General features: G+C 39.2%; 1 protein-coding gene across 4 annotated transcripts in view; it reads right to left on the bottom strand.

Moving 5' to 3' along the window:
- KLF12 (KLF transcription factor 12) overlaps nucleotides 1-14,563 on the bottom strand; it is a 662,522-nt gene that overhangs the window by 324,581 nt on the left and 323,378 nt on the right. For all 4 annotated transcript variants that reach the window (XM_070408948.1, XM_070408947.1, XM_070408949.1 and 1 more), the window contains one exon: nucleotides 5,060-5,123. In XM_070408948.1, coding sequence (XP_070265049.1) covers nucleotides 5,060-5,092 — 33 coding nt within the window. In that variant the 5' untranslated portion in view covers nucleotides 5,093-5,123. The remainder of the gene's footprint in view (nucleotides 1-5,059; nucleotides 5,124-14,563) is intronic.

Below are 14,563 nucleotides of genomic sequence, written 5' to 3'. Positions count from 1 at the left end.
CTGGCCCCATTTACAGATGGGTAACAATCAGAGAGAGGCCACGAGGGAACTGTGCAAAAAGCAGAAAATATCAAAAGCAAGAGAGAAATGTAAGCAAAAGCCAGTGAAGAACAAAGATCCCTGAAAAAATCACTCAAAGAAACAGATGAAGAGTTGAGACAAATAGCACTTCGTAGACTCAAAAAAGAATTAGAAACAAAGGGGTCTTCCCTAAAAAAAGAAAAAAAAAAAGTTCAAGGAAGAAGTACAAGGGTTCAAATGATATAATACAAGATAACTGAAACATGTGAAAAAAATATGCTGACAGAGCTATAAATACTACAGAGATAAAAAGCCACTTAAGCAAGTACAAAATAATAAATAATTTGACTGAGAACATAGTAAGAAAAAAATGTTTAACGGAAAAGCACAGTAAGAAAAATAAAAAGTTAAAGGGGAAGATCACAGATATGGAAAACCAAGGAGAAACATTATACATATTTTCAGGGTTACTAAAGTAGAAAGCAAAACAAATAGAAAATATTTTTTCATTATAATTTTAAAATCTGAAGACATAAAAACAGACTCTGCTTCTCAGACGTCAGTGGCAGAAGCCAAGAAAAACCAATATAGATGATAAAAACCAGACAAAAATCGATATATTTACTTAACTTTTAGTTTACTAAAAATAGACCATGGATATCTGCCCAAAAAGCAACACAAGAACATATGAATGATCAGGTGGCATTCGCCTTCACAGGAACACAGATGCCAGACGACAGTAAGGCCTTGTTTTCATATTTCTGAGAAAAATAAGAATGAAGATGAAATAGCTCTCGTAATTATGACTAACAATCAGAAATAATGAATAATAACCTCAATTTTGAAAAGGTAGTAAAACAGGAACAGGGAAAGGTAGTTAGAAATACCATCAATTTCCCATCTTTCTTAGCAAAAAGTCAAAAGATGTTATTGAAAGTTAAATTCCGTCTAAGCAGAATTGCCAGAACTCAAAAAGTGGGTTTTTTTCTCCCTTAACTCTTAAGTAACAGCATCACTTTGATGATAGGACATCAGCTAGAAATTAATAAATGGTTCATTTTAAATTCAGTTTCTATTTCTTCCATTATATTGGAAGCAAAGTGAAAAAATAACTCTTCTTTGGAAATAAAATATATATATATTTATATATTCATTCCTATTTTTGTAAAACTGCCTCTATTTACTTGCATGTATTCACACAGAGATGCTGTAAATATTGTTCACCCACTGTTGATAGGTGTGAGGCGGGGAGACAATAGGGCTTTGCTTGCTTTAATGTTTGTAAAATGAGCAATGCATCATCTTTTCAAATAAGGAAGCCATTATTCTACTTCAGTAATTGCATAATCTTTCTCAACTCCCTGTATATCACTTTGTTCTAATTTCCCAGATCAGAGAAATGAGGGACCCAAAGGGGAAGGGACTTGACAGAAGAGTGACCTAATCGAGGACGATATCATAATAAATATGTGATGTGCCTACTGAATGTCATTACCCAACCTACTGATTTGGCTCATAAGAGGAAGAACTTGTAGTATAATTATATGTGCCTGGAAATAGGATGAACTGCTTCACACTGTAGGAAATTCCAAAGAGTACTCAACCTAATGCTAAAGCAGCCAACTCCTGTAGAAGGCCACCACACACCAAGCACGTGTCAGTCAGTGAACTTTGAGGGTGCTTCCATTTCTGAAAATGCTTGACTTTCTGATGTAAACTCATACAAAAATGTCGTGAATCTCTGTCACAGGCTGTAAAAATAATAGCATCAATACCACACACAGTTTTAGAATTCTATGATCTTAAATTGTTTCCACAAATATGTCGTATTTTCTTTCACCCCCTTAACAACTCTAGAAATAGGTAGGACAGGTGTTATTCATTCTACCTTGCAATTTGGAAGGTAAAATTCAGAAAGAAGTCACTGGTCCAAGATCATACAGAGAGAATTGCAGAGCCATGGCTTGACTGTTTTTGATTCCATGCTTACAGCCTAGGCAGCTACTATATATAAACGTTTGCCAACAACGAATGTTTCATTTCCGCCAGCAGGGCTTTCTGAGCAACTATACCTACTCAGTTCTAAATGGAAAGAAGGCTGAGTGGCTGCTATTACAATCTTTCTATCCTGTGTGAAGAACTGGAACTTCATGGAGAAGACATGTAAAGTAACCACATTCCATGCGTCCATCACGGCATCATTATAAAACAAACTTTTTTTTTTTATTTTGTAAGGAACTAAAGCTTTCTCAGAAAGGTTTGCTATTGTCCTCCTCTTAGATTCTAAACACAAGAAGTAGAAGTCACCCATTGCAAGGCCGCATGGTTTAAGCAGCTGTTCATCAGAGGTAGCCTGAGAGCAGAAGTTTTCATGTGAGCTCTGATAAGCTGGACGAATGCATGTGTATGTGCATGTTTTGGACACCTGCTCTAAGCCAGCTGCTGAGAAGCACCTGGTTAAGCATACTGCAGCGGCTGGAAAGCAAGTGGAGGAAAGCCAGGGTGTGGAGCCGGGTCCACAAACGAGTCACCTCATTCACAACGACAGCAGCTGCTGAAATGCATTTAAGAGCATGGAGACAGGACTTCACGCAAATATTTGGGAGCAAAAATAATGGATATCTGGAAGCTTTTTAGAATTTATTTGATATTTTTTAACAGGGACAACTTCAAGTGCAATGAAATTGAGTAAAAGAAAAAAATAGAAATTGAATACAAGAAATAACTTAATTGTGTGTGTGTGTGTGTGTGTGTGTGTGTGTGTGTGGTGTTTTATATATTTTTTTAAGGAAAGGATAGATGAAGACTGTTCCTGGAAGTAAGACTTTTATAGCCACAAAAGAAATTTTACAAATGCTATTTAGGCTGCTAATTTTAAAACCCAAGCACAAAGACACAGTACGATATTCTGTGACTCTTTGCAAGATTTTATCACCACTGGCAAACAGGAGGAAATGTACAAAATAATTTTACAAGCCATATTCAAATTCCTTTTCAATTATGCACACAGTGGCAATGTTGCTTCCACTGCTGAGGTTTTTTTGTAAACTTCATCTTAATAACGACCTCACCAATATATTCGAAATATTTAGAAAAGATAAATGTTCAAATTCTGCAATTTACCCCCGGAATCAGACTTTGTTAAAACTAACAGCATCAGATTTAAGCCAGCTTAAAACAAGCATCAAATGCATTCTGTTCTAAGGCAGCTATAACTGAAAATATGGATGGATCAGAAATATGAAAAACAGCAATAGAAAAAATAATTCATTGGGAAAACATATTCAGTGAAATCCTCACTGCTCCTTCCTCTATAAAGACTTATGAACTCATGAATTATAGCTATGAGGCACAATCATTTAGAAAGAACCACATATAATATATTATAGTCAATCATGATAATATTTTCAGAGTCCATCCTCAGGGAAAGTAGTCACACAATGATTCTCTTTGCCATCACCTTCAGTTATCATAAAATTAGTTACAGAACAACGACACTGTCAAAATGCATAAACTTACAAAGCTAACACTAACCCATTCAAACAAAAATTTAATAACAATTGAACATAAACATAAAGTAATATTATATCAACATCATACATAAGTTAAAGGAAACATACATTTTACATGATAATGAGTGAAGAAGGTTTTCATATGTACATAGGGATGAGCCAGGAAATTGTAAATTTACTACATTTGCCCTATTGTGTGACTGAGTATGTGACATTGTTTCACTACTTTGGAAATGAAATTATCAATGGTGTAAGACATCGAGTTAGCTGGACCCCAGCTCATCAGAGCCAACTGTTAAATTTTAAGGACACGTGCAGGCTGGTTGCTAAACCTTTGAAATCAGCTATAGTGGGCGCTTTACACCATGGTAACTGACAAATGCTACAGATCCAGCCTCCCAACCCCAGCCCCTTTGGCTGGTTCACTAGCACAGCGATAATCTGCATGCAAATACACAGTACAACAAATTCTCACAAAGTATGCCCACCTGGGCAACAATGAGGTCATGAAAGAGAACATCACTATTATACCCAGAAGTCTCCCTTATATCACCTCTGCATCAATACTTCCTCTAGAGTCTGAAACTTGTCCAGACTCAAGCACGTATTGGAAAGGAGCAATGTTAGCAAGGAGGAAGGAGGAAGGCAGTTTTACATGAAAGTTATAACCTGGAAAACCATTTGTAAGTAACTGTGAAAGTAGGCTCCCAGGAAAAGACATAGCATGACATACATTTATTTAAAAGTAGCATGAGAAGCTAGGGGAAGGAAAATACGAAATTTTATGTGCTGTGCAGCTATATGAAGAGTTGAGAGGCACACGCATGGGTACAGGTCCTGTTCAGTGTATAAACCTTATGAAATGAAGATGGTTTAACGTATTGTAACAGTATTACCTGTGATTTGTATACTAAAATCAGTATGTAGTACAAGAAAAGCTCAAATAACTACCACAAAGTAGTGATACGCAGCATTTGATTCCTGTTGATATTTGTAGGATTTTTCCTCCTCTAATTCATCCTAGTACATGTCTGTGAGAAGCAAAAGTTAAAATCCTTTCAGAATCATCCTACTCCTTAAGGAAAGCCAAGACCGTGATACAAAGAGGACAACATTTGACAGAAATCACATACCATACGGTGTTGGTATTGGAATTATGCTTGCAGGAACTGATATATATATTAAACAAAATCTGGCTACTCTTTTTGGTCTTTGCCCCCGTGATCAGTTTTATCACCTGGTTTACCATTTCCTACTCTCCATCTAAAAGTTGATTCTTAAAACACCAACTTAAGTTCTGAAAACTGAAGACAGGTAGACTTGTGCAAAAACAGTTTGCCTCCTCATACATTTACTTATACTTAAGGCATTAAAAATAAAAATTACACGCTACAGATAGATGCACATGTCTCAGTATTGAACTCTGTCTCATATTCAGACAAGGAAGTGCTCTAATGAAAACATCTGCCCAAAAGTCACGTTCAAAATAGGATTTTCACTGCAATTATACAGTTTGAGCAACCAACCTTTATTGTTTTCCTCTTCATATGGATACTCATTCATCCATTTGTTTCTAGAGTCACATTGATCCTGCAAGAAAAGCACACAAAAACAAACAATGAGGAAAAGTTCCACATGTTGATAACACACTTCCATTGGAGGAAAACAAAGAAAATCTAATTCTGCAATCCTTTAAGTTCTTTATTAGTGGAGTGACATAAACAAAATAGCTGAGGAATATGTTTTCCTTCATTGCTTGTTTTTTGCTTGCTCTTTAGCACCCATGAGAAGGGCAAACTGGAGAAATGAGGGAAGAGAGGCAGAAATACCAGCTATGACACTGAGAAAGATCCTGGACACAAGATAATGAAAATCTGGAGAAAGATCAGGGAGGGAAGAATGAAAAAGAAAGGGATGCAACAGAGAGAGAAGCCTGAGAAGCAACTGGTAGAAAGCGGTTTAAAAGTAAATCTAATATATGAAAGAGAATTCACAAATACTCCAACTGGAGCACTTGGCTCCATTATTCTTAGCAACTAAGAGATTTTTTAATCATGCTGGTTTTCAGGGGAAATGTTTATGTGTGTTTTTTTCCCTCTTTACAGATGATACAAATGTGCAGAATAATTAATATGACACATGATACATTTTTTATGGCTCCATGTTGGCCAATACCCAAGCAACTTTTAAAAACTGATCTAAGTTAATAAATGTCACCTCTTACAAATTAAGAAAATATAAAGCAAATATTTATATGGTCAAAAGCTTCCAAATCCCCAGGACCATTTGGATCTTCCCAAATATAATTGAATATTGTTGGATTGAAGAGTTCTGATTAAAATGGACCATTTGCCCCATTTGGATATATCTTGAAAATACTCCTATTTGTCTTTTTTCCTCAACATTATGTAACTTGCTTCAGAATTTCCATTTCATGAGACAAATTTTCTTTGGCATTCACTTAAGCCAGCTTATTAGATGCAATTGACTTTTTTTTTTTCCCCATTTAGAACTATATTCAAGAAGGGACACGCCTAGAGTCCTCAGACATTCTGTGCCAATGTCCGTACTGCAGCACTGAGCCAGATTTCCTTTGCATGTATTTCCATACATTTGAACAAAAAGAAAGAGTTCACTCACTCATAAGGCCCTACCCTAAAGGAAATGTACTAGAATTCACATGGGTGTAGCCAGTAAGGGGAACTGGCTTTAATTTTATCCCAGTTTTAAATAAATAAGTATACATATACACACACACACACACACACACACACACTCTATACACACACACATATATATATACAGACACACACACATAATATATGGATATATATACACATACACATATATTCCTGTCTCTGTCTGTCTCTCTCTCTTATATATGTCTCTTATGTCTCAAAAACATACATCCCAATGCATACTACAGCTTTTACTACTACTAGAAACATTACTAAAAAAATCAATCCTATATAATAAAAGGCTAATATGCAAATTGTCCCTTCAACCAGGAGTTAAACCAGGAGTTCAACTGGGAGTTTGACCAGGGGATGGGGCAGGCCGGCCAACCACCCATAGCCCCTTCCCCTGGTTAGTTGCAGCCCCTTCCCTTGCTGGCCCCCTGACCCCAATAGAGGGGCAAGGCTGGCCCGCCAACCGCCCATGGTTCCTCCCCTGATCGCCCCACCCACCCACCCCGACCACTGGCAAGGCTGGCCTGCCAACCTCCTGCATCCCCTCCTCCCGGCCAGCCTGGCCCAATTGGCTCCAATTGGGGCGGGCCAGCCAGACGCCATCCGTGCATAAATTCATGCACCAGGCCTCTAGTATAATATAAATATAATATTTTTTAATACCAAGTGGCAGACTAGAAATATTCTCTTGAAATTTAGAGTATAATTCTTCTGTTTTACATTATGAAGCCATAATATGGAATCCCTTGAAAGAATTGAAAAGTCATTTAAACCTCCATGTTCTTATCAAACACATATTGTCCTTCCTAGTCTTTAAAATATATCTAAATCAATCAGTTCCAACTTAGAACAGAATATACCGGTACTTCAAAACTGGCTTCAATCTTATATTCTGGCTCCTTATATCTCAAAATGTGGTTGTGTAATTTTTTTTTTCCACATTTTAAAACTCCATGAGCGTTTTCACGAGCCAATTTATTAATGCTTAATCAAAAATTTATAATACCCCATTGTAGGGATACATAATACTCCATTGTCTTAATAGGTTATGATCTGTTGCTATTACTGACAACAACTAAACACCCTTCTATGTAAATCTTGTGTACACTGGAGCCTCTGTTAGCCTGGATGACCCCTTTGTGCAACCAGAAAGGATGCCCTCTCTAGAAAGGCCCTAATCAGAAAGCGGGACTGGGGAGTGGAGCCCAGCGTGAGTTTCCACTACCACTCACCCCCAGCCAGTCAGCCTTCACTTGGCGGCTCTAGTCTGCACCATTATTTCCTTAGAACATAATTATATTATTACTGGATCAAAATAAGATGAATTTTTTTAGGCTGTCAAAAAATATCACCAAATTGCTTTTTAAACAGACTATACCAATTTATATTCCCACCAGGAAAAGAAACACGTGCTATTAACACAGTGCCGTTCCCACGTTTATTTCCCAATACACAGCACAGGGCCTAACAAAATTTAGGAGATCGATAAATATTTGTCGAAAGAGTGAAGCTAATAATGAGAAATGAAAGAAAAATAAAATAAAGAAAACTCCCCTTTAAATCAATAGTGGATATCTTACCCAAGTAACTATAGACTTAATTATATAATCCTTTTTTTTTTTTTACAATTAATCTGCAGACTAAAATAAACATGACATTATTTGGATTACACATAATACAATATCACACATTTTCACAGCATTTGGGGATTTACAAAGTAACCTAATGATAGCATTTGTTTTGAAACCAGTTCTCTGAGTTGAACACATGAACTATTTTAAGATCCATGTGACAGTGATGATCAGAGGTTAATTTTATATTCAAAGTAATAAGTTACATGATGCCAGGGTCCTTATAAACCTCTTATCCCAAATCTTAATGCACAACTCTTTGTGGGTTAACTTAAATGTACACCTCTGTGTGTTTTAAACCTGCAGAAAGGCTGGTACAATGCTCACTATGGTTTTCCATTTATTTCCAGCATCTCTGAGAGCACTCAAGGTCATCTCTGCCTCTGCTCCCATCCTGCACCTACACTTTAAGTAGCTCCAATGACAGTAAATAAGACACAGTTCAGAGTTGAAAAGACCTGCCCTAGCCTCACTTCCATCATCCACTGGCTGTGTAATCTTAAGCAACTCATTCAACCTCTCGGAGGCCCAATTTCCTTCTCCACAGCAGCAGCCCTGGCCAATGCGGCTCAGAAAATAGAGCGTCTGCCCACACACCAAAGGGTCACAGGTTCGATTCCAGGTCAAGGGCACGTACCTGGGTTGCAGGTTCTATCCTTGACCCCGGCCAGGGTGTGTGTAGGCAGTAACCAATTGATGTCTCTCTCTCTTACATTGATGTCTCTCTCTCTCCCCCTCTATCTCTCTAAAATTCAATGGGAAAAATATCCTCGGGTGAGGCTTAACAACAACAACAAAATAATACCTGTTTTATCTACCCCACCTACCCTAACTGAAGTAATTCTATACAAGTCTGTGCTGCCATACATGAGAATAATCACTCTTCAATCAACGGCCCAGGGTTTAAATAGGAAAAAGAATTCCCTAAATTAAGACCACAAGACAGACAGATGAATCTCTAATTTTATTCATGCTAAGTAAGGGGCCTTTGTGTTGTTCCCCAAATGCACATCAAACACAGGCCATGATATATAATAAAACAATGGCACATTTCCAATAAGTTAATATCTCATCAATCTCCTAATTAAGAGATTCCTTAGCTCTGCCAAATGGGCTTGTGAAATTATCCAGTAAATCTTCCCAAAGCACAGAAGTTTTAAAGGTCACTGTCCTCATCAAAAACTCATCGCAAATGGTTTTGGTCCCGCCTTTCCTGGATTCAAAAATATCTCTCCATTGTCAGGTGAAGAAAAGCAGAGGGTTGGTCACTTATTTCTATATGAAAAACATGACAAATAAGAAAAAAGTAAATTCTTACATGTTGAAAAGAATTTCAGATGTACTTTTAAGCAAAATTATTACTGCCTAGAACCAACTACTTATGTTTTAGTGTTAAGTCTGGAGAAACTCTTGTTACACCTGTTTCTCTTTAATAGCTACAAGCAATAGAGAATGATTTTCTAAATTCTTCACTTTCTGTTGTTGTTTTTCCTTTAAAATTGCCACACATGGTCAGCCAGCTTCCTTTAGAATTTAAAGAGTTCCCCGGACAACAGAAATGACCTTGGCCAGGATGAAAGTGCATGCTCCCCAGTTTAATGAATAAGGAGTTACTTTGGAATAATTATCTCAGAGTACAAGCACTATATTACCCTGTAGTAAAAGGGCGCTGGCTCTTCATCACATCCTAAATGATCTATTCTCAATCTTTAAAGGTTAGTGTTTAATACATTCTAAATACTTCAGGACCCATAAGTTCACTAGTTGCTAGTTCCTCTGAGAATCGCTTTATGCATCTTCAAGAGAAGGAGAAGCACATTGTAAGGTGTTTATAGACACCTGACTAGTCAGGGTATTCCACACTCTGCACAAAGGTAATTTAGTTGCTCTGTTTCGAGTAAATTGAATTCTGGTGCTGATGCAGCAACTCCATTCGCAATTCTGTCTTCTAGAGTCAGCTTTACAAATCACTGCTTCATTAGCTGTGATCTTGTGTTTTCAAACACTGATTTTTAAAAAGTCAAATAATAAGGTTGTATATACACATTCATTTCAGTGACTATAATTTTTAAAGCCGATTAGGGAACGCAACAGGCACTTAAGTCTGAGATATTATATAACAGATCCATGTTGGCCTTACTCTCTATCAAGGTCTCTGATATATAAGTTGCCTTTTTTTATGCAAAGTTATTTCTGTTTATCTGTCATGGTGAGTCATCTTGGGAACTAAAGGTAGTTGAAGGTTAATCTAAATATTTCTGGAGATAAATGTAAATCTAAGTACCACATTTTCATACCTGTTTTCACTTAAATGAAATGGTGCAAAGCACTAAGCTTGTTGCTAGGTGACAGGTGACACTACTATACCACTTCTGAACTTGTACAGCATGAGACATCTATCTTACTTCTGAGGAGACACACAGATTTCCATGGCGCACACATCATCTTCTATAGAAAAGCAAAATAGTGTTCAAATATTTTGTGGTATAAGCCATAGTAGACAGCAAATCATGTTGATAAGAATATCTGATTTTAGATATGCCTCTCACAATAAACAGAAAAGAATACTTCTTTATTTTCTGTTTTGGAGTACAGAAAATAATATTCTAAGTAACATCTACATATAAAATACACAATTTCATGATTCACAATTATAGGTTAAAGAATAATAATTCTTAAGAATGTTCAAACTTTTAATAGACATCACTTTATTTACAGTAGGTAGTGTGCAGAGAGAAAGCATCTATACTAATAAAAGAGTAATATGCTAATTAGACCAGGAGACCTTCCAGAGTACTTCCGGATGTCCTTCCAAACAAAGCCAGGGGTTTGGCTGGCCTGCAAACTGTCCCCTAACAGCCCTAGCCCCTCGCCCAAGCTAGCCACGCCCCCCAGCAGAGACCTCCACCCCATGGGGGTGTGGCCAGCCTGCAAACAGCCATCAGCCCCTTGCCCAGGCACACCCCACCCCCAGCAGGGATCTTCACCCCTGATGAAGGCATGGCCAGCCTGCAAACAGCCCTCAGCCCTCACCCAGGCTGGCCACGCCCCACAGCGGGGACCCTCACCCTGATGGGGGCATGGCCAGCCTGCAAATGGCTCTCAGCCCCTCGCTCAGGCTGGCCCCGCCCCCAGCAGAGACCTCCCCCACACCCCAATGGGGGCATGGTCGGCCTGTGAACTGCCCCAGCCCTTCACCCAGGCTGGCACCTCCCCCAGTAGAGACCCCCACCCCAATGGGGGCATGTCTGGCCTGCAAACCGCCCCAAGCCCCTCACCCAGGCTGTCCCCACCTCCCAAGGGGACCCCCACCCTGATCTGGGACTCCCTTCAGGGCAGACCAGCCAGCCCCCACCCGTGCACCAGCCCTCTATCTATACTAATAAAAGGGTAATATGCTAATTAGACCGGACATCCTTCCAGACAAAGCCATGGTGGCAGGGCCAAGGCAGAGGCAGTTAGGGGTGATCAGGCTGGCAGAGGAGAGCAGTTAGGGCAATCAGGCCAGCACGGGAGAGCAGTTAGGGAGATCAGGCTGGCAGGGGAGGGCAGTTAGGGGGATCAGGTCAGCAAGGGAGAGCAGTTAGGGTGATCAGGCAAACAGGGGAGGACAGTTAGGGGGATCAGGTCACCAGGGGAGAGCAGTTAGGGGGATCAGGCCGGCAGGGGAGAGCATTAGGGAGATCAGGCTGGCTGGCAGGCAGGCAAGCAGTTAGAAGCCAACAGTCCCAGATTGCGAGAGGGATGTCCCCCAAGGGGTCCCGGATTAGAGAGGGTGCAGGCCAGGCTGAGGGACATCCCCCCTCCCATGCACAAATTTCATAATATTTCAGTCTATAATAATAAAAGGGTAATATTCTAATTAGACTAGACATCCTTCCAGATGTCAAAGGGAAACCTGGGTCCTGGGTACCAGAAGGAAGCCAGTGCTGGCAGCTGGGGAAGGAAGGCTTACTCTTGCATGAATTTCGTGCTTTGGGCCTTTAGTTATTTTTATAATAAGTAATCCAATTTCCATTAGATTTATTGACAAAAGACCATTATAGTAGAGATCTGATAGATTAAAAAAAAAAAAAAACATAAAAAAATTCAATGCCGATTACCTGGACATATTTAGTAATGAAATATCAACTTAGTAGCATTACCTCTTTTCCTTGAGATAAAAACCCAGGTACACAGTTTCATACCCCTCCTTTGATTTATCAGGCAATCCAGATGACAAGAAAATGTCAAGAACACTTTTATACCCAGAACTTCAAGATCTCCCATGAATGAATGACATGCTTCTCTCCATAAGAGAAGGCTCTGTGCTGTCATGGAAAAGATCCAGGCATGCCCTGGGCAGTGTTGCTCAATGATTACAGTGTTGGCCCAAGTACCAAGCGGTTGTGGGTTTGATTCCCGGTCAAGGGCACATATCTGAGTTGCAAGTTTGATTCCTGGCCCTGGTTGGGGCATGTGTGGGAGGCAATCAATTGATGTCTTTCTCACATCTTTCTCTCTTTCTCTCTCTCTCCCCTCCCTTCCACTCTAAATAAACAAACAAACAAACAAACAAACAGAATCAAACAAAAACATATCCTCCGGTGGTAAGGGTTAATAAAAAACAAACAAACAAACAAACAAAAAAAAAAAAATTCCGGCATGATCACCAGGCAGAATGAACATTAGCTTTAACAGTTAAGGGTAATGTGACTTGGGCAAGTTGTTTAATTTTTACTTGCCCCTTTTCCTCTTTCTTAAAACGATATAATAAAAAAACTGGAGGGCGGCGCCAAGGAATATTGAAAAGCAGAATGTATACGATGTACATACCAGACTACCTGGCACATATTAGGTATTCAACAAATGTCAGTCCCATTCCCACTCCCTACATTTATATCATTTATAAAATTGCACACACACACACACACACACACACTTACACACACACACTGATTTACATACATTTATATCAAGTATCCAGACTCCTTTCCACTTAAACTTCACTGAGAACTCAGAACAAGCATTGACCTACTCTTGCCCAAGGCACACTTCCTCAATGCCTCCCCTAACAATGATTGTGTGTTTCTCACAGACAATAGCATCTGCCCCCTAGAATCAACATAGTATCTACAATTCTTCCATTAAGAGAATTCAATGATGAAATAGCTCACAGAAATAGGAGAAAGGGAATTCAGAGGTCATTAAGAATCCAAATTCAATAATAATTTTCTTGGAATCATATAAATCAATTGAAAAGTCTCCATGTATTAAATTGTTTCTCCCATTTCCAGTTTTATGTTTCCCTGAAAATATGATTCCACCCAAGAAACCCTTCACTATGAAAAAAAACAAAACAAAAACAGACAATAACATACAAGGAACAAACTTTAAGGTTCCATTTGGAGGAAGGTTTGCCCAGAAGCTTGAGAAATCATTTAAGAACAGAATTCACTGACTAAACAGCCCATTTTCAAAGGACGGAGTTAAAGCAAAAGCATACTGACATTGAAATTACTTTTTTAATCTGTTTTCAGCTCCCATTACACTCCATTATTCTATGCAGAGAACAAATGAACCTTTAAAAGAAAGGAACCATAGCAAATGAGTTAAACATTTCTTTTACATATACTGTGCTCAATATCATGGTTTGAAATGTAATTTATGCTGTGCTTATATTCAAGTGTAATTGCCATTTTATCAGGACTGCATAGTCAAAAACCTGATTTGTGTTGCAAAGGACTAACAAAATAATTAAATTCTGTCTTCATATGTCTAATTTATGTGATATAAATTGCAACACAAATACATATGAACATGTGCAACCTGTACTTCCACATAACACTACTTCATATATAACTACATTCTGCCAAAAGTAACTTGGCCTCGTGCAAGTTCGCATTCCCATAAGAAGAACATTGATATCCTTCCCTTAATCCTCTCTGTCAGAACATGTTTTAAACCATCATCATAAACTAGAGGCCCGATGCACATTCACGCAAGGAGCTCAGCCCTCACAGACCCAGCTTCATCCGGAAGGTTGTCCAAAAGGATGTCCAGAAGGTCGTTCAGCTGTCCAGTCTAAATAGCATATTACACTTTTATTATTATAGATGTTAAAAATCTTTGGATTTTTTTAACATATTTTTTTATTGATTTCAGAGAGGAAGGGAGAGAGAGAGATAGAAACATCAATGATGAGAGAGAATTATTGACTGCTGCCTCCTGCACATCCCCTACTGAGGGAGCATTGAGCCCGCAACCTGGGCATGTGCCCTTGGCCGGAATCAAACCTGGGACCTTTTAGTCCGCAGGCCGATGCTCTATCCACTGAGCCAAACCAGCTAGGGATCTTTGGATTTTTTTAAGAGGCAGGTGGGAGAGAGGGACTTATAGAGTGCTTAGCTATGTACTGATCTCCAGTCCACTCCCTAGCACTTTATCCTATGTAATAAAAGCCTAATATGCAAATTGTCCCCTCGGCCAGAAGTTCAACCACGGGGCAGGGCTGGCCCACCAACTGCTCGCAGCCCCTCCCCCCGACTGGCCCCTACTTCATTGGGGGTGGGGCCGGCCAGCCAACCTCCCATGTCCCCTCCCCATGACCATCCTGGCCCGAATCTAGTCTGATCGGGCCAGGCCAGCAGGACCCCACCCATGCACAAATTTGTGCACCGGGCCTCTGGTGTAAGTATAATATGGTTGTGTGGCTTATACATAGTCAAGC

This window comes from Myotis yumanensis, unplaced genomic scaffold (genome assembly GCF_028538775.1).
Source record: "Myotis yumanensis isolate MYYU_CA2020_CCGP unplaced genomic scaffold, mMyoYum1.0.hap1 SCAF_3, whole genome shotgun sequence".
NCBI classification, from domain to species: domain Eukaryota; kingdom Metazoa; phylum Chordata; class Mammalia; order Chiroptera; family Vespertilionidae; genus Myotis; species Myotis yumanensis.
Note: the sequence above shows the minus strand (reverse complement) of the source record. Positions and strands in the feature narration are given on the sequence as shown.